General features: G+C 41.5%; 1 protein-coding gene across 1 annotated transcript in view; it reads right to left on the bottom strand.

Moving 5' to 3' along the window:
• The window catches only part of LOC118769544 (C-type lectin domain family 4 member M-like), a gene marked incomplete at its 5' end in the record, with an annotated part of 33,749 nt that extends 14,555 nt beyond the window's left edge, over positions 1-19,194 (bottom strand). The window contains 2 exons of the mRNA XM_036516674.1: positions 18,695-18,837; positions 19,116-19,194. Coding sequence (XP_036372567.1) covers positions 18,695-18,837; positions 19,116-19,194 — 222 coding nt within the window. The remainder of the gene's footprint in view (positions 1-18,694; positions 18,838-19,115) is intronic.
• Between the last annotated feature and the right edge of the window lie 7,642 nt (positions 19,195-26,836).

Raw genomic sequence — 26,836 nt, 5'->3', positions numbered from 1 at the left:
TGTTACAGAGAGGTAGTGATCACTGTATCAGAGCAGACTCAACACTGTTACAGAGAGGCAGTGATCACCGTATCAGAGCAGACTCAACACTGTTACAGAGAGGCAGTGATCACTGTATCAGAGCAGACTCAACACTGTTACAGAGAGGCAGTGATCACCGTATCAGAGCAGTAGCTGTTTCTCTCCTCAGTGTGTCCTCACTTCCTTCTCTCTGTCCCTCCTGATGAAGGTGCATGTGTCTCATTCTCTGTGCTGCTGCTGCTTTCAGGTACTGGATGAGTGGAGAGCCTAATGATGCTGATTCTGGGGAGGACTGTGCTGAGAACCTTGTTAAAGCGGACAAAGTGACAGGCTGGAATGACATGCCGTGCTCTGATAAACAGAAATGGATTTGTGAGAGAAGTTCCCACTAAGAAATCTGCATGTCGGTCTCTCTCTCTCTCTCTCTCTCTCTCTCTCTCTCTCTCTCTCACAGGCACACAGAAATGTACACAAATAGAAACTACAGATACACTATATGGACAAAAGTATTCGGATGCCTGACCATTACATTGTAATGACATTGTATTCAAATACTTATACTTTAATATGGAGTTGGTCCCCCTTTTGCAGCTATAACAGCTTCCACTCTTCTTGGAAGGCTTTCCACAAGATTTTGGAGTGTTTCTGTGGGAATTTGTGCCCATTCATTCTGTAGAGCATTTATGAGGTCAGGCACTGATGTTGGACAAGAAGGCCTGGCTCGCAATCTCTGTTCCAGTTCATCCCAAAGGTGCTCGATGGGGTTGAGGTCAGGGCTCTGTGCGAGCCAGTCAAGTTCTTCCACACCGAACTCATCAAACCATGTCTTTACAGTCCTTGCTTTGTGCACTGGGGCACAGTCATGTTGGAATAGAAAAGGGCCTTCCCCAAACTGTTGCCACAAAGTTGGAAGCATAGCATTGTCCAAAATGTCTTGGTATGCTGAAGCATTAAGACTCACTGGAGATAAGGGGCCTAGCCCAAACCCTGAAAAACAGGTGTGGCCAAATACTTTTGTCCATATAGTGTAGATGAAACTCCACATTATCTCAGGAGTCTTATAGCCAAAGTGACCCCACAGGCTGGTGTTCCTCTCAGCTTTGGAGTGCAGCCACTTCCATACAGAAAAGGCTCTGAGAGCCAGTCAAAAACATAATCACAGAATAAATTTGTCTAATGGAATTAGTACAGTTACACGTATTTGTTGACTATTTGTTTTCATGATAATCTATAGCACTGGCCAAGAATGTTGCTGTACTTGTGGGAATATTATTTTGTTACTTACCTCAGGGAATATTATTAGTGTAAGTTACCTGAGGATATATTATTAGTGTAAGGTACCTGAGGGAATATTATTAGTGTAAGTTACCTGAGGGAATATTATTAGTGTAGATTACCTGAGGGAATATTATTAGTGTAGATTACCTGAGGGAATATTATTAGTGTAAGTTAGCTAGTGAATGAGCCATGATGTCTTCATGTGATTAAAGGCATGAGCAGCTCCATGTGAATCCTCACTCTCAGTGCTATAAACACAGGGACAGTCTGATGTTCATCTCAGTCAGTCAGGGCTCATCCAGAAGCCTTTCCCTGGTTCCTGTTCACCTGGGCCTCACCTGGGCAGGTCCGTTTCCTGTCTTGCTGTGCCAAAATTTCCCAATTTAAACTCAGTTATGATATCTCTTATTCTTTAAGTTAAAAGCGGTAAGCTTACATCTCTTAAAAGGTGCATGATTTTGTCAGAAAAGAATTGTTTTGTTGAATCTGCAATCTGTAATAAACATGTTGTGTTGAGAAAATATTACATTGTGTGTGCTCTTTATCTTTTAAATGTTATTTTTGATTCACATATTGGGTTTGATTAACTGATTAACAAATTAGCAGCTTATATTCTTATTCGTATTAAAATGGCCTGGTATGGCCTGAAGTGAAAATTGCATGAAATGATGCTGTTTCTCCTTCTGCCACACTGATGGCTGCAGGTTCATTCTAGCTGAAGCGGCAGAATTGGCAGCACATGTAAGAATTAATAAGTGTTCGAGCTTCACAGGAAAGTCCATTTAAAATGGGTTTCAATCTGGCTGAATAAGATGTTTCTAACTGTCAACACTGAATGCAGTTCTTTCACCTTAACTATGAGCATAACACAATATTGTGTTAATACAGTGTAATGAATAGTAACACAGTATTGGCACTGACTCAGGTGAGGTACTGATGTTTATTTGTAATGGATGCACATTTACCACTCTGCAGCAGAGAGCTGTGGAGGAATCAGTGGAGGAGCTGCATCAGGATCCATCCAGTGTGACTGAGCCAGAGCTCCAGGCTCCGGAAGCCTCTCTGTCCCTGGAGGAGCTGACGGCACCAGTGAGCCAGCAGAACTCTAGGAGGTTTGGTTCACAGAGAAATATGTAAAGCATGCTGGGATATGGTGGTGTTGAACTTGGTGTTTTCCTGGAGAACTGAAAATAAGGGGAACTTCCACATAGTTGCAGAATAGTGCTGACCTAACTGTGAAAAACTTCAGATTTTCAGGCATACAGAAGACAACAATGGAGTTTAATGACACCAAAACAGTCTTCTGCTTTTAAACGTTGTTTTGTATTTTTTTGTATTTGTCTTGGTTGTGTTTAATGTGGTTAACATTTAAGGAGACTTTACAAATCATATGGCCTATATTCCTACCAGTGCTCTCAGGGAATGTTCACGGTGTGAATTACATGTTTACCAGACGATGTCTGAAAGAGAATAGCAGAATTAAAGTGTATCATGCTCTGAGTCAGTGGAGGAGGTGGAAGACTCGGTGTGTCTTTAGATAGACTCTTTACTGGCTTGCAGGAGATTCATCTCTGACAGATGTCTTATTCCCTGCCACTGACTCCATTAGTCTTATCTGATAGACTCACAAGTCTGATACACACACACACACACTATCCTCCTTCCAGTGAAACCTCCTACTTTTTCAGATGGTTAAATTAAGTAACATAATTGTAATAGTTCTGCAAAAAATACACGTTCTTGCTGTCTCAGCTTCCTGTGTTAGTCACAGTTTATGTTTAAATGCATTTTCGGTACAGTACACTGGAGACACATCACAGAACACACACAGACCGCAGATCCAGGGTCTGAACCATGGAGATGTGCGACACCAGCACAGAAAGCATGCAGTTATATGAAACAAGAACCAAAGAGCAGCAGAGCCCAGGAGATCACCACTCGGGTAAGAAAGCACACATGCACACACACAAAAAACACACAGGTATTTAATTATGTAAATAAAATTATGTAAAATAAAAACCAGGACAGCTATGTACTTTTCCTTCTGTCTTCCTGAGCCATTTTTATACTTGTGGATGAGACTGGTAATTGCAGAGGATCTGAAAATTCTGAATATTCATTGGGAACCTCAACTCTTAGCGAGATGCTAGTGCTAGAAACTGGCCCAGGATTCAACCCTGTTTCTCGCAGGAAGGTTTCAAAAAGTTTTATAAAGTGACTTTCATAACTAAACTTTGTAAAACAGAGTTTGTTGTATGGAGAATTGATTAATTAACAGTGTTAAAGAATGAGGATTGGAAGTTAAAAGCACAAATGGTGCCATACAAGTACACAAATTCTTTCAGAAGCATACATTTGAAATTGGGAATAATTTTGGCACTATTCTGATACAGAAGTTCAGAATGCCATCTTCAGCAAGTCACTTCAGTTTCATCAGTTTCATTTCGTTTGAACAGGATGCTGTTTAGTGTGCACTTGGTGTGGAACACAAAGAGATTATCATTTATTTTGAATAATTCAAAGCTGTTTAAACCGGATAATGGTTTAAACTGGTATGGCCTCCTCTTCTGATTTTATATTCTTGAGAATGGCCTGTTCTGCAAAAAAAAAAAAATTAAACTGTGTCAAGTTTTCGGTGCTTCACTCCAAATCTATCATTTTTTTTGGCAAATGCATTCACCAAACTTTGATGTCCATTTCTATAACACCTTAAACAGCAACTGCGACCTAAAACATTCTGTAAAAACAATGAAATCGAATTTACTTCATGAAGCAGACAGGGACTCTTTCCATAGTGGTGGCACTAAATGCTTTACGGTGTTTGTTGTCACAATTTTATGGTGTATCTTCCATCAGAAGGCCCCTGCTTATTTTAGCATTGGATTTTATGTATTAGAGTTCATGATGAGGGCTACAAATGACCTCTGACTAGTGTTAGCCTGCCTGCATTGCTCCCCAAACAATGATCTGACATGTACAACCATCTGCTTGCATCCACTTTAAAATAAATATCCATTAGTCTTCTCCATTTTCAAAGTGTTTCCACTTCTGTGTCCCTATCAGTATATCATGTATTAATGGTTACTTTGGAGAAACACTTAATCTTTAGTGATGCAGGTGTCTGTGTGGATCTGAATCTGCAGGGAGGAAACTCTACAGATGGACTGCAGTGTGTCTGGGGCTGCTGTGTGTTCTGCTACTGACCGCCATCACGCTGCTCTGTATCCACTGTGAGTATCTGGGTCTGCTGTGTGTTCTGCTACTGACCGCCATCACGCTGCTCTGTATCCACTGTGAGTATCTGGGGCTGCTGTGTGCTCTGCTACTGACCGCCATCACGCTGCTCTGTATCCACTGTGAGTATCTGGGGCTGCTGTGTGTTCTGCTACTGACCGCCATCACGCTGCTCTGTATCCACTGTGAGTTTAGCAGGTGCTGCTTCTTATTAGTCTGCAGTTATTGGGTCAGTGAGTGAGCTCATGCTGTCAGTCTGTGTGATTCAGTAAAGTGCAGTATGGTTTTCCCTTCCTCTGCAGATAATGGAGCGGTAAATGAAACCATGGAGAAGCACAACCAACTGTCTGAGACCCTGTCACTCCTTACAGCCAACTACACTGCAGAGAGAGTCCAGTTAGAGACCAGTTACACCAAACTTAAAGCAGAGAGAGACCAGTTAGAGACTAGTTACACCATCCTTAAAACAGAGAGAGACCAATTAGAGACCAGTAACACTGTTTTGAAAGCAGAAAGAGACCAGTTAGAGACAAGTAACATCATGCTAAAAGCAGAGAGAGACCACTTAGACACCAATAACACCATCCTTAAAGCAGAGAGAGATGAATTGGAGATCAGTTACACCCTTCTTAAAACAGAGAGAGACCAATTAGAGATCAGTAACACTGTTTTGAAAGCAGAGAGAGACCAGGTAGAGAGTGAACAAAAGAGGCTCCAGAGGAGGTTGGGTGAGTAAAATAAGATGAAAAATGACCTCTCAATGTCAAACACTTATGAGTGAAAGATTGTGAGTTATGATGACTCTGTGTGTGTGTGTGTATGTATGTGTGTGTGTTATTTTGATTATGTACAGGTGAGCACTGAGACCGTTTCTGTTGTGTGTGTTCCAGAACAAACCTGTTCCCAAGGCTGGACAGAGTTCAACTCCAGCTTGTACTACATCTCCACTGAGAAAAAGAGCTGGAGTGACAGCCGACAAGACTGCAGAGAGAGAGGAGCTGACCTAGTGATCATAACCAGCAGAGAGGAACAGGTGAGAGAGAGAGGAGCTGACCTGGTGATCATTACCAGCAGAGAGGAACAGGTGAGAGAGAGAGAGGAGCTGACCTGGTGATCATTACCAGCAGAGAGGAACAGGTGAGAGAGAGAGGAGCTGACCTGGTGATCATTACCAGCAGAGAGGAACAGGTGAGAGAGAGAGAGAGGAGCTGACCTGGTGATCATTACCAGCAGAGAGGAGCAGGTGAGAGAGAGAGAGGAGCTGACCTGGTGATCATTACCAGCAGAGAGGAACAGGTGAGAGAGAGAGAGGGGAGCTGACCTGGTGATCATTACCAGCAGAGAGGAACAGGTGAGAGAGAGAGAGAGAGGGGGGCGGGGGGGGGGGGGGATGGGGGGGGGCACAGGACAGCTATTCCATTACATTACTTCATTTAGTTTAGATTCTTTATTTTAGAATTTCATTGTCATTGTGCAGAGGACAGGTACAAAGCCAATGAAATGCAGTTAACATCTAACCAGAAGTGCAAAAGAATAGTATTATTTACAGATAGGAGCAGGTAAGAGTAATTACTACAGTATAAGTGATGCTATATGTTACAGTATGTATAGTGTTATTGACAGTGGAGAGTAACATATGTACAGATTATTATATATGTATAATATATTTAGTGTGTTATACATAGGGGTGAAGTGGACAGAGTTGGAAAGGGGAGTGTATATATAAGGGTTATATGTACAGTACAGACAAGATATGTACAGTTGGTTGTATGTACAATATGAATAATAGTAATAGTAATAGGAAACAGCTTCAGAGGTTCAGCCTGTGCTAGAATAAGCAGTGCAAATATAAAAGTATTGAGACTGCAGTAATGAGTGCAATAATACTTAGCACTGTGGCATGGAGTTAGCAGACGCTAACCAGAGCTACTTACAAACAAGAATCACAGTGCTATGAGTAGATATCGCAAAGTATTACAAGAGGTCAGTGAGATACAAAGTTAAGTGCTAGGCTAGTGTAGAATGTCTTTTTTAAATGAAAATAGCAATCAATATGATAGATAGACATAGATATGGAGAAAGGTAGGCTACCGATACAGCATGAACAGATGAATTTTTATGTTTTTCTTAAAACTCTCGTAGGTGGAGATGTAGTTATAATCAGTGCTGCTTTAGCGGATATAGGGGATATCAGTGCTGATATGCGGGTGGAGGGAGAACTAGTTTACCCCCTTCACTCCACTCTCAGGAATACTGTCATTTGTCAGGTACTCAGACAATGTCACTGGAGTGGCAACTATCCTCCAATGAGCACCCAGTCTGATGTAGTGCACTGTGTGACTTGTGTAAAAAGTAGATGAGTGTATGAAGTACCATCCTCCTTAGAGGCACAGAGGTGTGTATCACTGGCAGGCCAGGATGATGCTCCCTGACGCAGCTGAGAAACAGTATGTTTACGGCTCCAGTTCATGATCATGCTTTGGCTGCACGCTTCATGAGTGATACGCAGACAAAGCTCAACAAAACTGAAGTGCTGAGAAAAAGATGAAAGAATGCTGAAAGAGGAATGAGAGAACAGGATAGAGGAAGTGATGTGAGTAGAGAGTGAAAGGGAAAGAGAGCGAGAGTGGGATGGATCAAACTTTTATTTCTGCTGGTTGTTCAGGTGCTGAAACTGTATTCTCTGCTTCAGAATTTCATCCAGGGACTCAATATACGTGCCTGGATCGGTCTGAATGACAGCAATACAGAGGGAACCTGGAAGTGGGTGGACGGCACAACACTGACTACAGAGTAAGAGCAGAATCAACACTGTTACAGAGAGGTAGTGATCACCGTATCAGAGCAGATTCAACACTGTTACAGAGAGGTAGTGATCACTGTATCAGAGCAGAATCAACACTGTTACAGAGAGGTAGTGATCACCGTATCAGAGCAGATTCAACACTGTTACAGAGAGGTAGTGATCACCGTATCAGAGCAGACTCAACACTGTTACAGAGAGGTAGTGATCACTGTATCAGAGCAGACTCAACACTGTTACAGACAGGCAGTGATCACCGTATCAGAGCAGACTCAACACTGTTACAGAGAGGTAGTGATCACTGTATCAGAGCAGACTCAACACTGTTACAGAGAGGTAGTGATCACCGTATCAGAGCAGACTCAACACTGTTACAGAGAGGTAGTGATCACTGTATCAGAGCAGACTCAACACTGTTACAGAGAGGTAGTGATCACTGTATCAGAGCAGAATCAACACTGTTACAGAGAGGCAGTGATCACCGTATCAGAGCAGACTCAACACTGTTACAGAGAGGCAGTGATCACCGTATCAGAGCAGTAGCTGTTTCTCTCCTCAGTGTGTCCTCACTTCCTTCTCTCTGTCCCTCCTGATGAAGGTGCATGTGTCTCATTCTCTGTGCTGCTGCTGCTTTCAGGTACTGGATGAGTGGAGAGCCTAATGATGAGAATAATGAGGACTGTGTTGAAAACCGTCAGGGAGGCTGGAATGATTTACCTTGTTCCATCCAAAGGAACTGGATCTGTGAGAGAATGGCTGCCCCTAACTGACACACAGGACATTAATAATCACCAGCAGACTCCAACACAAACATCAGTCCTCACTGTATTTTCCTCTGTGAATTAAGTTAATACATAAAAATGCCATCTTGGTTGGGTGTGTCTGAACCACCCTGTTCCTGCTGTATTCTACTGCAGCTCACTGCTGCCCTCTACAGGACAATGGAGTATTGCGCCACTGAATCCCTCCAAATGCATTTTTATCAACACTCTTGAGTCTGTTTTTCCTTTCCTTTTTTCATACATTTTTTAATAGTTATCTTTTCATTTTTATAATATTTCCTCATCACTTTTTACTTTGTTATCACTCTAAAATAACAGCGTCTCAACAATAAGTAGTATTGGTGTAAATTTAAAAGAGCTAGTATGCAGAAGCTTCAGGTTGCTTATAATGATTCTCTGAGGATATTGCTCAAGAAACCCAGGTCCTGTAATGCAAGTGACATGTTTTGCACATGTCAGTACCTTTCAGGCATTGATGAGAAATTTGATGTACAAATTTATTTGTCGCTTGGACAACTCCCAGAACAACCTTGTTTTGATGCTGTCAAATCCTAGATTTAGTGCACTATGCTACCATAGTGCACCTTTTATAAGTAGTGCAATACTCCTTTTTTATGTATGTTGTATGTTATGTCTGTCTTGTGTTTGTGTGGACCTTGAATCTGACAAATAAAGGTGATGATGATGATGAATAAAACGTAAGAGAAGCAGAAATGTTGGCTTTACCCTGATACTGGCCAATTTTGGACAAAGTTTTCCAAGACCAGCTGATTTCCTTGTGCCTTATTGGGTCTAATGGAGTACCTTTGTGCACTTCACATTAAATAAGTGGGCTTTTGTAAATCATTTTGCTTAGATAGAGAGATCAAAACCTGGTGTACATAAGGGACAATGTGCTATTAAATGTGTGTCAATATGGAATGAGGCTGTAAGAATTATATATCACAGCTGAAGTTCCCTAAGAATTACAGAGATTCCAGCTCAGATTGATATGAAACCTGTTATCTAGGACCTTCTGGGCAGTCTCCAGCTGAGGAAATGTTGCTCTGTCAAATTACCTGGGAGCCACATGACAATCAATCTGCAAAGATCATGATCAAAGATCACTTTTCTTTAAAGTTCATGTGTTGAGGCGTAATAGTCTTGATATAAGAATTATAGGCATTTGCAATAAGTGTTTGTAACTACTCATTAGTATCATTAATAATAACTAGTACTCGTGATAAATGTTTAGCCATAGTGGTTTTAGTTTGACTTGGACGGAAAATACTTGGATGGATTGTGAAGATGTGTTGTTTGACTGTGATTCTCAGCACTTGTTCATGTGTCCCGATATGCCCTGCTCTCCAGACGTATGCGTTTCATTTCAGTTATGAAATTTTCATTATATGTTTTACAAGGTTGGGAAAACCCTGTTGACAATTTTGTCATGATGTTTCAAAAATGGCCTTATTACCTAGAGAGCTGTACAGTCTGGATCCACAGGGCAGGCGTTTCTACCCTGAACTCTTGGGCTTCAGCAATGTCTAGTGTCAAAAACGTGTTATGAGCTGTGAGGCTGGTTATTTCTCATAGGATCATATACTGTATAACTATGCACTGTATGAGTGGAGTAACTTAAATCTGATAAACAACACGCAAGCATGAAAACAGAACATGTAGTGAAGCAAACAAAAACAAAAAAGAAATATTAAGAAATATTTAACTTGTTTCATTTCCTTACTGTGTGGTTGTGTGGGTTTGCATGTCGGTTTCTCATGACTGTGTGTGAAGTGAGTGTCTGTGGAAGAGGAACTGTCACTTAGCTGATAAGCAGATCCTGTTGCAATCTTTTTGTATAAATTCTTGAGAAAGTTATGGTTTCACACAGAGGAATTTGATCTTTCTGTTAGTGATTATAAACATATTTATGTATTCATGATCAAAATATATATTTATGTAAAATCATGTATACATGTTTATGTTTTTTGCTTTGTCTTCAGCCCCCATTGCATGTTGTACTCCAATATCTTGCTTGAAGTTTGTTTTGAAGAAAACACATCTTAATTAAAAACACAGACTCAGAGAGCATAGCTATATGTGTTCCTCCTCTTCTGTTTGAATTTGTGTTACTTTGTTTAAACTCTTAAAATTATTTAGTTAGTTGAGTCATCTGTGAGATTGTATTTGTTTTGTCATAAGAATTTTCAACATTTATAATAAGTGTTAGTAACTAGTGATTAATGCAATTACTAATACCTAATACTAGTAAACTAACTAAATAGTGGTTTTAATTTGACTCGGACAGAAGATATTTGCATGGATTGTAAAGTTGTGTTGTTTGATCTAACTGAAACCCCATCTGAGCCATGGAACCACTGTGAGCTGAATGTAAAAGCCCTTTATTGCAGAGGGCTGATTTTGTTGCTCCTGGTGTAGTAGGAAGCTGTGTTGGGACAGTGCAGATGTAATGGGTTTGTACCAAAGGGAACTAAAGTGTTTAACTGTCCCATCAAACTGCCCATCAGACAAGTTCCCAACAGTCAGTCTGATGTAACAGAGACTTTACAAACATCACTGTAACATGGCAATTCTCACACTGATGAGCACTTCATATTCTATGGAAGTCCATAAGTAGTTTGTGGAGACTTTTCACTTCCTACATTGTGAATGATGTTATCAGCCATTTCTCAGTTTGTTCCTAGTCTAGTTTTCCTCTGCATTCTACACAAGGTGAAATCAAATTTGTTCTTAAAACATGGCTTTGACTGTAACAGACACTGATATCACTCTAAATACAGTATTATACATGTTCTTAATTCTTGCTTTTGGTTGCCTCAGGGGCCAGGGGAATTTCTGAAGTTTCCTTATTCATACAATTAAGGTGTAGCTTTGGTTAGAATTACGCATGTTACCCCAATAATATTCATGTTTAGAGTAATATGTGTTCATTTCTGTGTTGTGCTATGATCATTGAACCATTTTTCGACCAAATGTTCTTAGTATTGTATAATATGGAGCATACATTTTCTGTGCTGCAATCTGTGACAATTTACATTTGAAGGCTGAGCTGATACTTCTGAGAAAAAAAAAAACATTTTCAGAACCAAAGTCAGCCAAAAAAAGCCAATTTTCAGAACCAAAGTCATACAAAAAAAAAGCCATTTTCAGAACCAAATATTTTTATTTTAAAAAGGAAAAAGCACCAGCATATACTTTCCCTCAACTTATAAGTCAGGTAGATAACAAGGCAAAAAGCAATAATCGAGATGTTTAAAACTATGTACCAGCCATATGACTGACAATATATAAACCGTTGTTTTAAAAAGTAAAGAGAGTGTAAAGGGAATTTGTAATGGCATCTGGGTTTGTCTGTGGGCTCAATGACTGAATGGTTCAGACTAGCTGGCTGGGTGGCTTATTGCACATAAGAGAGAAAAGATCACGCTTGGGTACGGGTTTGATTTGTGGCCTGAAGAAGTGGGTCTTCAGTCTGTGCTGAAAGATGGGCAGCGTTTCAGCTCTTCTGAGTGAAACAGGAAGCTGGTTCCACACGCAGGGGCCAGGACAGACGGTGGGCGTGACCGGGATGCGAGGCTACGAGAGGGAGGGGCAGCCAGGTGTCCTGAAGAAGCTGAGCACAGTGGTCTGGCTGGTGTGGAGGCCCTGCAATCCACTGCAGGTAAGACGGAGCCTTTCCCCTCACCGCTCGGTAGGCTAATACCAGCGATTTGAAGCGCATGCAAGCTGTCACTGGCAGCCAGTGAAGGGAGATCAGGAAGGGTGAGACACGGGAGAATTTGGGGACATTGTGGACCATTTTGTATGTGCTGCAGTGGTCTGGTTTATTTTAAATTTAGATTTTATTTAACATTAATTTGAAGGTATTTAGTTTTCATGTCTCTTCTGTTCATTTTTTTCACAGTTTAGTTATCGCTTTTAAATGTCAGTTCCCTCATTCTGTCACTGGTTTATGCAGTGAGAGGGTACTGAAGGGTAGAGCCCGTTGCCAGAGGAAGTGTGTTTGCAGAAAAGAAGATAAATATTCTCACGGAAGATATCCCAGCGAAAAAAGAGGAACTAAAAGTTTACTTTTATCATTATAATAGATCAGAACTTTTCCCATCATGAACACTCTCATTCTCTGATAAAAACCAGGCTTAGAGACCCAACACTCTCATACTCTGCACATAAGCCAGGTTTAGAGACCCAACACTCTCATACTCTGAATATAAACCAGGCTTAGATACCCAAGAGTCTCATACTCCGATATAAACCAGGCTTAGAGACCCAACAGTCTCATACTCTTGCGTGTTGTTTATCAGATTTAAGTTCCCAACCTTGTAAAACATATTTCTTCTCCCTCAAAGCTCCACTGAAATTTCATAACTGAAATGAAACGCATATGTCTGGAGAGCAGGGCATATCGGGACACATGAACAAGTGCTGAGAATCACAGTCAAACAATACATCTTCACAATCCATCCAAGTACATTCCGTCCTAATGAGTGTTACAAACACTTATTGCAAATGCCTATAATTCTTATATCAAGACTATTACACCTCAACACATGAACTTTAAAGAAAATAACACAAGATCAAACCAGAGAAACAGAGGAACACCCAAAGGAAGCCTCTCTGTATTACTCTCACACTCTGTGCTTTTGATTAAAATGCATTCTCTTAAACTCATATTATTACAGTTTTTACATTCATTTTCACACGTGTCTCAATACCATGTCCACTTTTTCAAAACACGTAACACCATATCAGTAGACTATGTGAACTAAACTGTGTATACTTTTGCATTGCTTTGATACAAAATGCATTCAATCACCACTTCTTCCGAAATTCATGAATACCTCTCTCAATGTTCCCCACCAGCAAAATTCTGTACAACTACAGCAAATTTTGCAGATATTTAGATACTGTGTTCAAAACAGTTAACTTTCGAAACTAACGAAATTTAGATCACTGTAGATGGAAATGTGCTGCATTTTGACAGACAAATGAAACTATATGCTTGAAATAAGACAGATTATTCTGATTTTAGCAGAAAGTTTATTCAGTTTTTTTTTTTGTTTGCAGCCTTGTTACCACTTTCGTAAGTGGTCATATTTGCGTTGAAAATTGCATGTATATAGGCAAAAAATAGATGTAGTTATTGTTTAAGAGATTTTTCCACAATTACTGCTGTATATCTAAGTCATGGGCTATCAGTGAAAGAAAGTGACCCAAGAATGCAACTACAGTAAATTTACCACACTCAATTGTGGTATCCTAAGTATTGTGACAGGCAAAACAACAGATCAAAAAGTTTGTTCTTGGTGTCATGATAGCTGCTTGGCTTCAACTATTTATGGGGCGTAGGGGATTGTAGGGGTGGATAAGATATGCTAAAGATTTTTTTCTAAATGTTCAAGGCAAGGGAGAATGTTGCAGTAAATGTGAATGTAACGAAGGGAGAGAGCAGTCACCCCACCCGACCTCAAACCCGGATCTACGGGGTACCAACCATGCAACTTTGACCGCGACACCAAAGAGCCAAGCTCGTTGATATGGCAGTCAGAGCGCATACTCAACTGTAGTGACAGCACTTTGTCACAGTGAAAATCCCAAAATATAGAGTACACCATGGATCAGCATTAGGACTACAGCAGACTTCTAGTGGTAATATCATGTGTTGTTGTTTCACTTACTGTACTAGAAATGAAAAGCATCTGCAGACTTTTTGTTGTACTATAGTATACCTCAGAAATTGTAGCATACAGCTGCCATGAGGCATATTGCAGCATTTCAGGTTTGTTTGGTATTACAACATGTACTCTAAACAGGTGTCATTCTTTTTTCCTTTTTTTAAAATGCAACACTACAGTAGTCTATGCTAAAACAGAGGATACGGCAACACATAATATATGCATTTTGCAATGTTTCAAGTTGTTTCTGTTTTTCAGTCCATTGTACTTTGAGTGACAAAGTAGTCTGCTGAGAGAGAGCATTTGCTATAGTTATGGCAGCATGAGTCACTTTTGGGTGAATTGTGAAGTGTTTTGGTGGTTGTAGTGCATTTTGCATGAAAGATTAAGTGATGTGCTCATGTGCATGGTTGTTAAGCACACAGTGTTAAGAGTTTTCTGGTATTGGTATTGACCTAAGTGTGAAAACGGTCGTAAAAAAACTGTAATACAGGGACTGTGATTACCAAATTTTGCACCAGCCAGCCTTCTGTTTCACGAGGAGTTGATGTTTAGGTAACTAATTCAGGATGGCATCAAGCCGTGTGAACTCTGATCATTTTGTACTTATTGTGGTGAAAGAGAGAAAGGTGCCTGTGAAATTTCAGGTATATTAAACCTTTTGTTTTGTAGCAAGGGCACCATAAAATCCAATATGGCGGCCAACCTTGTGACCAATGTGGACATTTTACTACTGAAGAGACTTCCTCTCAGTCTCTACAAGATTGCAAAGTTTTGTGATTTTTTGAGCAACTGCCTAAAATGTCTAGTTGTTTGGGTTTCATTTCTGTTGAAAACACTCATTTCATGATCTTTGCAGATTGATTGTCATGTGGCTCCCAGGTAATTTGACAGAGCAACATTTCCTCAGCTGGAGACTGCCCAGAAGGTCCTAGATAACAGGTTTCATATCAATCTGAGCTGGAATCTCTGTAATTCTTAGGGAACTTCAGCTGTGATATATAATTCTTACAGCCTCATTCCATATTGACACACATTTAATAGCACATTGTCCCTTATGTACACCAGGTTTTGATCTCTCTATCTAAGCAAAATGATTTACAAAAGCCCACTTATTTAATGTGAAGTGCACAAAGGTACTCCATTAGACCCAATAAGGCACAAGGAAATCAGCTGGTCTTGGAAAACTTTGTCCAAAATTGGCCAGTATCAGGGTAAAGCCAACATTTCTGCTTCCCTTACTTTTTATTTTAAAATATGCAATAAGAAGAGGAAAAGCAGAGTCAGAGTGTAGATGAAAATGCATTTGGAGGGATTCAGTGGCGCAATACTCCATGAATCCTGTTACCACATTGTCCTGTAGAGGGCAGCAGTGAGCTGCAGTAGAATACAGCAGGAACAAGGTGGTTCAGACACACCCGACCAAGGTGGCATTTTTATGTATTAACTTAATTCACGAAAATACAGTGAGGACTGATGTTTGTGTTGGAGTCTGCTGGTGATTATTAATGCCTTGTGTGTGTCAGCTAGGGACATCCATTTTCTCACAGATCCAGTTCCTTTGGATGGAACAAGGTAAATCATTCCAGCCTCCCTGATGGATCTCAGCACAGTCCTCCCCAGAATCAGCATCATTAGGCTCTCCACTCATCCAGTACCTGAAAGCAGCAGCAGCACAGAGAATGAGACACATGCACCTTCATCAGGAGGGACAGAGAGAAGGAAGTGAGGACACACTGAGGAGAGAAACAGCTACTGCTCTGATACGGTGATCACTGCCTCTCTGTAACAGTGTTGAGTCTGCTCTGATACGGTGATCACTGCCTCTCTGTAACAGTGTTGATTCTGCTCTGATACGGTGATCACTACCTCTCTGTAACAGTGTTGATTCTGCTCTGATACGGTGATCACTACCTCTCTGTAACAGTGTTGAATCTGCTCTGATACGGTGATCACTACCTCTCTGTAACAGTGTTGATTCTGCTCTTATACAGTGATCACTATCTCTCTGTAACAGTGTTGAATCTGCTCTTAATCTGTGGTCAGTCTCTCACTCTGTAACAGTGTTGAATCTGCTCTGATACGGTGATCACTACCTCTCTGTAACAGTGTTGATTCTGCTCTTACTCTGTAGTCAGTGTTGTGCCGTCCACCCACTTCCAGGTTCCCTCTGTATTGCTGTCATTCAGACCGATCCAGGCACGTATATTGAGTCCCTGGATGAAATTCTGAAGCAGAGAATACAGTTTCAGCACCTGAACAACCAGCAGAAATAAAAGTTTGATCCATCCCACTCTCGCTCTCTTTCCCTTTCACTCTCTACTCACATCACTTCCTCTATCCTGTTCTCTCATTCCTCTTTCAGCATTCTTTCATCTTTTTCTCAGCACTTCAGTTTTGTTGAGCTTTGTCTGCGTATCACTCATGAAGCGTGCAGCCAAAGCGTGATCATGAACTGGAGCCGTAAACATACTGTTTCTCAGCTGCGTCAGGGAGCATCATCCTGGCCTGCCAGTGATACACACCTCTGTGCCTCTAAGGAGGATGGTACTTCATACACTCATCTACTTTTTACACAAGTCACACAGTGCACTACATTACATTACATGCATTTAGCAGACCCTCTTATCCAGAGTGACTTCCATCACAATAGAATATAAGTGTATCCAGTCAAGTTCAACAGGAAATACTGTCAGACCAGGCTAATAACACTCCCAGACCAGTAAGTGTGAGCATAGCACTATTCAAGCACTGCCACAAGTTAGCCTGTGCACTCTGACAAAAGCCAAGTACACTACGATACAACAGATCCTAGAACACAAATTCATAATACATCATATTACCATATATAAAGTTCATTCCACCACCGAGGGACCAGTACAGACAGGGATTGTGTCTGAGAAGAACGGTCAGTTGCCCTGTGGATGCAGAGCTTAGCAATCTTGAGGGAACATATGGTTTGAAGAGGGGTCATAGGCATGGCATCAGATTGGGTGTTCATTGGAGGATAGTTGCCACTCCAATGACATCATCTGAGCAGCTGCTTCAGCTAGCAGGCCCCTCCCCTATATCTGGCAGAATACCGGTGCATCTAAAAAAAAATAGAATATCGTTGAAAAGTTTTTTTTTTTTGTAATTTAATTCAAAAAGTGAAACTTTCATATGTTCTAGATTCATTTCATGTGAAGTGAAATATTTCAAGCCTTTTTTGTTTTAATTTTGATGATTATGACTTACAGCATGAAATGAAAATCAAAAATCCAGTATCTCAAAATATTAGAATATTTCCTAAGATCAACCAAAAAAGGATTTACAATACAAAAATGTTCAAGTTCAATGTTCATTTATGCACTCAGTACTTGGTCGGAGCTCCTTTAGCATGAATTACTGCATCAGTGCGGCGTGGCATGGAGGTGATCAGCCTGTGGCACTGCTGAGGCGTTATTGAAGCCCAGGTTGCTTTCGGTCTTCAGCTCGTCTGTATTGTTGGGTCGGGTGTTTCTCATCTTCCTCTTGACAATACCCCATAGATTCTCTATGGTGTTCAGGTCAGGAGAGTTGGCTGGCCAATCAAGCACAGTAATATCATGGTCAGCAAACCAGTTAGTAGTATTTTTGGCACTGTGGGCAGGTGCTAACTCCTGCTGGAAAGGGAAATCGGCATTTCCATAAAGCTTGTCAGCAGACGGAAGCATGAAGTACTCTAAAATCTCCTGGTAGATGGCAGCGTTGACTTTGGACTTGATAAAACACAGTGGACCAAGACCAGCAGATGACATGGCACCCCAAATCATCACTGACTGCAGAAACTTCACACTGGACTTCAAGCAGCTTGGATTCTGTGCCTCTCCACTCTTCCTCCAGACTCTGGGACCTTGATTTCCAAATTAAATGCAAAATTTATTTTCATCTGAAAAGAGGACTTTGGACCACTGAGCAACAGTCCAGTTCTTTTTCTCCTTAGCCCAGGTAAGACGCTTCTTCCATTGTCTCTGGTTCAGAAGTGGCTTGATACTAGGAATGTGACAGTTGTAGCCCATTTCCTGAAGACGGCTGTGCATGGTGGCTCTTGATGCACTGACTCCAGCTTCAGTCCACTCCTTGTGAAGCTCTCCTAAGGTCTTGGATCGGCTTTGCTTGACAATCTTCTCAAGGCTGCGGTCATCCCTGTTGCTTGTGCACCTTTTCCTAGCACACTTTTCCCTTCCAGTCAACTTTCCATGAATGCGCTTCGATACAGCACTCTGCGAACAGCCAGCCCTCTCAGCGATGACCTTCTGTGGCCTCCTTGTGGAGGGTGTTGATGATTGTCTTCGGGACAACTGTCAAGTCAGCAGCCTTCCCCATGATTGTGGTTGCATGTACTGAACTAGACCGAGAGATACCCGGTATTTATACTGTATGAATGGTAATTTAATCAAACTTGAAATGAAATATTCTAATATTTTGAGATACTGGATTTTGATTTTCATGAGCTGTAAGCCGTAATCATCAAAATTAAAACTAAAAAAAGGCTTGAAATATTTCTCTTTACGTGTAATGAATCTAGAATATATGAAAGTTTCACTTTTTGAATTTTTTTTTTTAATTAAATTACAAAAAAATTGAACTTTTCCATGATATTCTAATTTTTTGAGATGCACCTGTAAAGCCAGTTGGGCTCCTGGTTATTATGAGCTTATATCACAACACAGTTGTGAAATCAGTTTTATTTCAAAGGCAAGTGAAGACTTTGGTGCACATGCTAGTGCCAACAACTGGAGTTAAACCAGCACTGATTACAACTCCAGCTCCACTTATGAGGGGAATAGCTGCCCTGCCCCTTCCTGTCTCTCTCTCTCTCTCTCTCTCTCTCTCCCACCTGTTAATGATCACCAGGTCAGCTCCTCTCTCTCTCTCACCTGTTCCTCTCTGCTGGTAATGATCACCAAGTCAGCTCTTCTCTCTCTGCAGTCTTGTCGGCTGTCACTCCAGCTCTTTGTATCAGTGGAGATGTAGTACAAGCTGGATTTGAACCCTCTCCAGCCTTGGGAACAGGTTAGTTCTGGAACACAAACCACAGAAGCTGACTCAGTGCTCACCTGTACACAATCGCATTAAACACAGACACACACATATTCACTATAACCCAGAATCTTGCACTTATACATGTTTGGCATTGAAGGGTTATTTCACACATTTGTACACAGGTGTCTTACTCATATTAAACACACACACACAAACACACACACACACACACTCTCTCTCTCTCTCTCTCGTTATAACTCACAATGTTTCACTCATATGTGACATTGAGAGGTCATTTCATCTTATGTTACTCACCCACCCTCCTCTGGAGCCTGTCTCTCTCACTCTCTGTCTGGTCTCTCTCTGCTTTCAGGATGGTGTTATTGGTCTCTAACTGGTCTCTCTCTGCTTTAAGTTTGGTGTAACTGGTCTCTAACTGGACTCTCTCTGCAGTGTAGCTGGCTGTAAGGAGTGACAGGGTCTCAGACAGTTCCCTGTGCTTCTCCATGGTTTCATTTACCACTCCATTATCTGCAGAGGAAGGGAAAACCATACTGCACTTTACTGAATCACACAGACTGACAGCATGAGCTCACTCACTGACCCAATAACTGCAGACTAATAAGAAGCAGCACCTGCTAAACTCACAGTGGATACAGAGCAGCGTGATGGCGGTCAGTAGCAGAACACACAGCAGCCCCAGATACTCACAGTGGATACAGAGCAGCGTGATGGCGGTCAGTAGCAGAACACACAGCAGACCCAGACACACTGCAGTCCATCTGTAGAGTTTCCTCCCTGCAGATTCAGATCAGTGTGAGTGTTCCATCATGAGTGTTTTTTGTTCTTTAGTTTTTTTTTCCAGAAATATGTAAGTACCTTACACCATTGCATAGAGGACACCACTAACCACACAGGAAGGAGCATCAGTGCTGAGATCACAATGTGTGCCCAGACTGACATGTAAGTGCAAAACAATATGTACAGCTTAAAGGACTCATTCCAAATATAATGCTAACACATACTGTAAGTATGTGTTAGTATTATATATGCAATGTAAGAAAACTTGTGGACTCGTAACCGAAAGGTTGCAGGTTCGATCCCCGCTGAGACACTGCTGTTGTACCCTTGGGCAAGGTACTTAACCCACAATTGCCTCGGCTGTATAAATGGATAACATTGTAAAGAACAGTAACCTATGTAAGTCACTTTGGATAAAAGCGTCTGCCAAATGAATAAATGTAAATGTAAATGTAAAACACATGTAAGAAAACCTACATATACCCAATTACATTAAAAATACTTTCACATATATAAAGATGGGCAGCGTTTCAGCTCTTCTGAGTGAAACAGGAAGCTGGTTCCACATGCAGGGGCCAGGACAGACGGTGGGCGTGACCGGGATGCGAGGCTACGAGAGGGAGGGGCAGCCAGGTGTCCTGAAGAAGCTGAGCACAGTGGTCTGGCTGGTGTGGAGGCCCTGCAATCCACTGCAGGTAAGACGGAGCCTTTCCCCTCACCGCTCGGTAGGCTAATACCAGCGATTTGAAGTGCATGCAAGCTGTCACTGGCAGCCAGTGAAGGGAGATCAGGAAGGGTGAGACACGAGAGAATTTGGGGACGTTGTGGACCATTTTGTATGTGCTGCAGTGGTCTGGTTTATTTTAAATTTAGATTTTATTTAACATTAATTTGAAGGTATTTAGTTTTCATGTCTCTTCTGTTCATTTTTTTCACAGTTTAGTTATCGCTTTTAAATGTCAGTTCCCTCATTCTGTCACTGGTTTATGCAGTGAGAGGGTGCTAAGGGGTAGAGCCCGTTGCCAGAGGAAGTGTGTTTGCAGAAAAGAAGATAAATATTCTCACGGAAAATATCCCAGCGAATAAAGAGGAACTGAAAGTTTACTTTTATCATTATAATAGATCAGAACTTTTCCCATCATGAACACTCTCATTCTCTGATAAAAACCAGGCTTAGAGACCCAACACTCTCATACTCTGCACATAAGCCAGGTTTAGAGACCCAACACTGTCATACTCTGAATATAAACCAGGCTTAGATACCCAACAGTCTCATACTCTGAATATAAACCAGGCTTAGAGACCCAACACTCTCATACTCTGAATATAAGTCAGGCTTAGAGACAGCCCAATGTTCCCATTCACTGAATGTATAGTACCAGTCAAAAGTCTGGACACACCTTATTGAGATAATGGGAAACATACATTCATAGACATTTTGATCTCAGGACATATGCTTAAATGCTAGAGTTTGTTTCTTAGTAATAGTGAAGCTGGTGTCAATGTATGAATTTCTTTCCAACAAAAAAATAATTTTAAAATATTTGAAAATAATATATTTAAAATATATATTTAAAATAAGATACAATAATAAAATATAAGATATAATATAGTTTTGATTTTGGTCACTTTTTTGGATCACTGCATAATTGCATTTGTGTTATTTCATAGTTTTGATCTTTACTATTATTCTAAAATGCATGAAATAGTAAAACTAAAGAATAAACGTTGTGTGCAAACCTTTGACTGGTACTGTAAGCAACAGAGCCACAAATGAGGGGACCTGAGTGACTATTAATGCTGCTTTTTGTGGGACCAACGGCCGTGTTAGTTATTGTGTGTGTGTGTGTGTGTGTGTGTGTGTGTGTGTGTGTGTGCGTGTGAATGTGTGTGTGTGTGTGTGTGTGTGTGTGTGTGTGTGTGTGTGTGTGTGTGTGTGTGTGTGTGTGCGTGTGAATGTGTGTGTGTGTGCGTGTGAATGTGTGTGTGTGTGTGTGCGTGTGCGTGTGCGTGTGTTTGCGTGCGTGTGTGTGTGTGAGACTGTGATCCATCAGATCCACACAGACACCTGTATCATAGATTATGGGAAACTAACAAAAATGGAGAATACTTTTCAAAGTAAATATTAAATCACTCTTTCACATTGCCTGTCTGCCTCAACATGAGTGTATTCTCACGAATTTATGTTACATTTACATTAATGTTATATTTACATGACATTTACATTATATTCATATACGTATATGTACATATACATACATATTACAACATTAATGTGATGCATTCATTTCAATGCTTGAAACATGAAATGAACCTTATTTCCTGTCATTCTCATCACTTAGACCTGAAGGCCAATCACTCTGTCCTCCTCATTCATCAAGGATTCATCCATTGAGGCCTGAATTTTAAATAGTATGAAATAATTTTCATAACTGTAAATGTCCAGGGTAAAGCTCTTTAAGGTCAGTGGCATGTCAAAACTTAACCTGTTGAACTTGCCCGTATGTGTCTGGTTGTGTGTGTGTGTGTGTGTGACTGTGTGTGTGTGCGTGCATCTGCGTGTGTGTGTATGTGTGTGTGTGTGTGTGTGTGTGTGTGTGTGTGTGTGTGTGTGTGACTGTGTGTGTGTGTGCATCTGCGTGTGTATGTGTGAGTGTGTGTGTGTGTGCGTGTGTGTGCGCGCGCGCGTGTGTGTGTGTGTGTGTTCTTACCCAACTGCTGACTTCTGGGGCTGCTCTCTGGGTTCTGGTCTGCTGTAAAGCTGCAGGACTGGATGGTTTCTGCATTGGCGTAGACATCATCACACATCTCCATGGTGCAGACCCTGAATCTGTAGTCTGTGTGTCCTGTGCTGCGTCTCTGCTGTACTGCACTGTAGTGACAGTGATGTTTTTAACCTACCCTATGAATACCACAGGAAGCTACCACTGCAGGAACAGGGGTAACAATAATTTTTATATGTGAGTGACACAGGAAGCAGACATAGCAACAACTCAAGCGTGTGTGTGTGTGTGTGTGTGTGTGTGTGTGTGTGTGTGTGTGTGCGAGCGACACAAGGTTTGAAATCTCCTGTAAAGACAGTGCTTAATACAAATATGCTTTCTGAATATCAGATTATTATGCTTGAAGTCTGGACTTATAAAGAATGTGTGGAGAAAGTAATCACTGACAAACTGTCAAAAATGTATATTCTCACTCCAGAGGAAAGAGGAACAGGCTTGAAAGACTTTTCATCAAAGAGGAAGTGATACAAGTCCCTCAGTCTCTCTTTCCTGGTGCAGATCTGCTCTGTGTGATAAGCTGGCATTTGTGCAGCTAAATGGGGACTCTTATCCAGCATTAAGTATGGTGTCCCGCATGGGTCAGCCTGCCTGATGTTCACACTGCCACTCAGTAATATCTAGCAAGACAGGCTTTATTTTCATTGTAAAACACATGATCCACAGCAGCATTAGTAGTTCTGTCTGATTGAGATGGAGTTTCAACCTCATGGCCTCATGACCACATATATGTGCTCTTGGTCTGGTTCTAGTTCTTTGGGCTTCTGGTCTTGACTTCAGCTCTTGTGTGTAATGTACTGTGCTGTGAGACTACGTGATAGTGTTTTGTGCTCTCCTACAAGTCTTATCATTTCGTGTTCATCTCTAGAGTCCAGCTCAGAGTTTTCAATGCAATGCAGTTCCAGCAACACTGATAAAAATATACTTTATGTCTTATCTGAGTGCTGATCTCCTGGGCTGCTCATTGGGTCCTGATCTGCTGTGGTTCTGGACCTGCAGGACTGGATGGTTTCTGCATTATTGTAGATATCGTCACACATCTCCATGGTGCAGACCCTGAATCTGTAGTCTGAGCATGCTCTGTCACGGGTCTTTACTATGTTATACAGGATGTGGTGGTTTTTCTGAAGGTGTTAATTCCCCTGCAATGACAAAATGATTAATAAAAATTAAGCTTTGAAGCTGTGAAGGACAGTGGATCTGTGAGGTGGAAGGATGGCGCTCTGTGAAGGACAGCGGATATGTGAGGTGGAAGGATGGCGTTCTGTGGCAGACAGTGGATCTGTGAGGTGGAAGGATGGCGTTCTGTGAAGGACAGTGGATCTGTGAGGTGGAAGGATGGCGCTCTGTGAAGGACAGTGGATATGTGAAGTGAAAGGATGGCGTTCTGTGAAGGACAGTGGATATGTGAGGTGGAAGGATGGCGTTCTGTGGCAGACAGTGGATCTGTGAGGTGGAAGGATGGCGTTCTGTGAAGGACAGTGGATCTGTGAGGTGGAAGGATGGCGCTCTGTGAAGGACAGCGGATCTGTGAGGTGGAAGGATGGCGCTCTGTGAAGGACAGTGGATCTGTGAGGTGGAAGGATGGCGCTCTGTGAAGGACAGTGGATCTGTGAGGTGGAAGGATGGCGCTCTGTGAAGGACAGTGGATATGTGAGGTGGAAGGATGGCGTTCTGTGGCAGACAGTGGATCTGTGAGGTGGAAGGATGGCGCTCTGTGAAGGACAGCGGATCTGTGAGGTGGAAGGACGGCGCTCTGAGAGGATGTTGCAATGTGTCGTGATTTTAGAATTTGACTCTGTGGTTGATATGCAGTAGGAAGCCGTACTGGGAAGAGAATGGGGCCCAAATGTACTGCCTAAGTGTTTGTGTCACATGACCTCACCTGGGCACAGGAAAATCCATGCTTCATGGGCTGCCATTGTTTTATAATACAAATTTTTAACAGAACAGAGGGGGAAATATCACTGACATGATAGTATATGAATACAATACAGGGAAAAAGACTCAATTAGGGAGACACACTGAAGAAAGAGAGTGTAATTTTTTTGGTTTTTTTATTTGTATAGCGTGTTTTACAACACAAGTTGTCACAAAGCATCTTTACATTTTTCCCAGGCCTGAGACCCCCTGAGAGCAAGCCTAAGGCAACAGTGGCAAGGAAAAACCCCCTAATTAACAGGAAGAAACCTTGAGCAGAACCCAGCTCAGAGGGGGAGCCCATCTGCTCCACTGGCACCGGCACTGGGCAGATAGAATTACACAGAAAAGAGAGAGACATCTCTCTCATAACTAGAGAGACACTGAGCTGCATGCTTCCTCTCATCCATTTGCAGTTACCACACTGTCCTGTGGAGGGCAGCAGTGAGCAGCAGGAGAATACAGCAGGAGCAGGGAGATTAACGTGTGACTCACACTACACGTCCTTATTCTTTCCCTTTATTCAACCAGGTGAGCACACAGGTATATACACTGAATGCTAACTGAAGAGGACAATAGTGATTTATATTTTGGGGTCCAGGGTCAGCGTTACTCTTACAAAGGCTGGGATAGGTATATACACTGAATGCTAACTGAAGAAGGACAATAGTGATTTATATTTTGGGGTCCAGGGTCAGCGTTACTCTTACAAAGGCTGGGATATGCCCAGGGGCAGTGGGTGAGCTGGAAACAGGGGAAGCCCGAACATTACCTTTAAATCTATCATTGCTTTCAACCTGTTCCCCTTTGACCCTCAAGACATTAGAAGCAAAATCACTGCATTTGCAAATGGCACTAAATTCATAGGTGAAACACACATTTTACAAGTTCCTGAGGTAACTCAAGAGAGTGGGACAGATATTTTGCAAATGTAAAATGATGCACGTGGGAAACAGTGTAAAACAGGATTATTATACAGTTTCAAAATGGCAGCTCAGCCATAAATATGAACTTTGAGAAGCTCATGACGTACAGTTTTTGATGAGACTGGGTAATGGAGGTGTAGACTCAGTTCTGTGGTAATTTGTGGTTTTTAGCAGCTATCCTGTTAGGCGTCTCTATCCCTGTTGTTGAGCTCTGATGCAACTCCTGTTCCTTTCCCGATCCACTTCTTCCTTGTTTTGTCCCTGTGGTTTTCAATGCTCTTAATTTTTGTCATTTCTGTTGAAGCACCTGCAATATGGGCACCAGCTATTGGACCTCTTTCAAAGTATGGTACTGTAGATTTCTCATGTTCCTTCAGAAAGTCAAATATTGAGGTGTTGATTTTAAAACAAAAGCATAGTGATAATTAATACTGACATTGATGTGAAACATGTCTAGACCCTTTTTTCACCACCTTTGAGAATTTCATTACATTTGAATCTACATTGTTCATTCGCACTTAATGTTACATTCACTTCAGCGTTATCTAGTTGAACAAATCTTGCAGATTTGTGTACTGTTGATTAAACCTTCATTTATGAAATTTGAATTTGTTGGTTAATTAACTGAAGACATTGAAAGTTGTACTGGTGCTGAAAAGCTGTTGGTCTGAGAATTGTGCCTTGCCAGTTACTAATTAAACAGGAGTAACAGATTTACTAGGAAAAAACACAGGTCATTTTTTCATGAATGTCAAATCTTCATTGTTGTTTCATTATCTGTATGAGCAGCTACTTCGATGATGATGAAAGCACTGCTGTGTCGATTAGACAAGTTGCCAATGTTAAAATGTTACCAGGTCTTTGGTAATGCCACAGCGTTACTGGATTCTCTGCTAATTTTCAAACAGATTCTCTGTTAAAACACATGTGGGTGATACCGAGGAAGCACGCGTATTCTGGGTTAAGGAGAGACAGCAGAGGCGGAGGGAGGGGTCAGCGCAGCCACTCCGCTCTGTGATTGGCTTAACCCCACTGAGCTTCTCCTTCTGCGGCTGGAGGGGGCGGGCACCCTGGGAGAGGCCTGCAGTGACGTCACAATGGCATCACTATGACATCACTGGAAATGCTTGCTGTGAATGGCTCCGCCGTGGATGGTGCATGGTGATAGATAACTCTCTCTCTAATGCAGAATGAAAAATAAAATGGCCTGACAGTAATCAGTCAAGGGCTGGATGCTGAATGACATTGTTTGGTGCTTACGGTTTTGTTTGGTGACCTGTTGTTTACGGCCATTGACAGTGTAGCATTCTGTCATTTTGTGAGCAAATGTCCAGTAACGCCTGTGCCTAATTCTACAGGGGAAAAGATTTACTGTGTTATGTGGCACAGTATCCAATGAGAGTGGGAGGACTACTCAGGTAGAACTGACACACAGGATAAAAATCAGCTGAAGAAATTAAACAGGTTGCTCTTGATGTACGTTGACATTTATCACACCTCCGTGAAATGATTGATAATGTGAGATATTCATGTGACAAGTATTATTTTGATTCAGACTCTGAGCCTTAGGCCAGTTCAAAGGGTGGATTTGAAAGGAATACTGTATTTA

Source organism: Megalops cyprinoides, chromosome 22 (assembly GCF_013368585.1).
Source record: "Megalops cyprinoides isolate fMegCyp1 chromosome 22, fMegCyp1.pri, whole genome shotgun sequence".
NCBI lineage: Eukaryota > Metazoa > Chordata > Actinopteri > Elopiformes > Megalopidae > Megalops > Megalops cyprinoides.
This window is presented reverse-complemented; position numbering and strand designations above follow the sequence as displayed.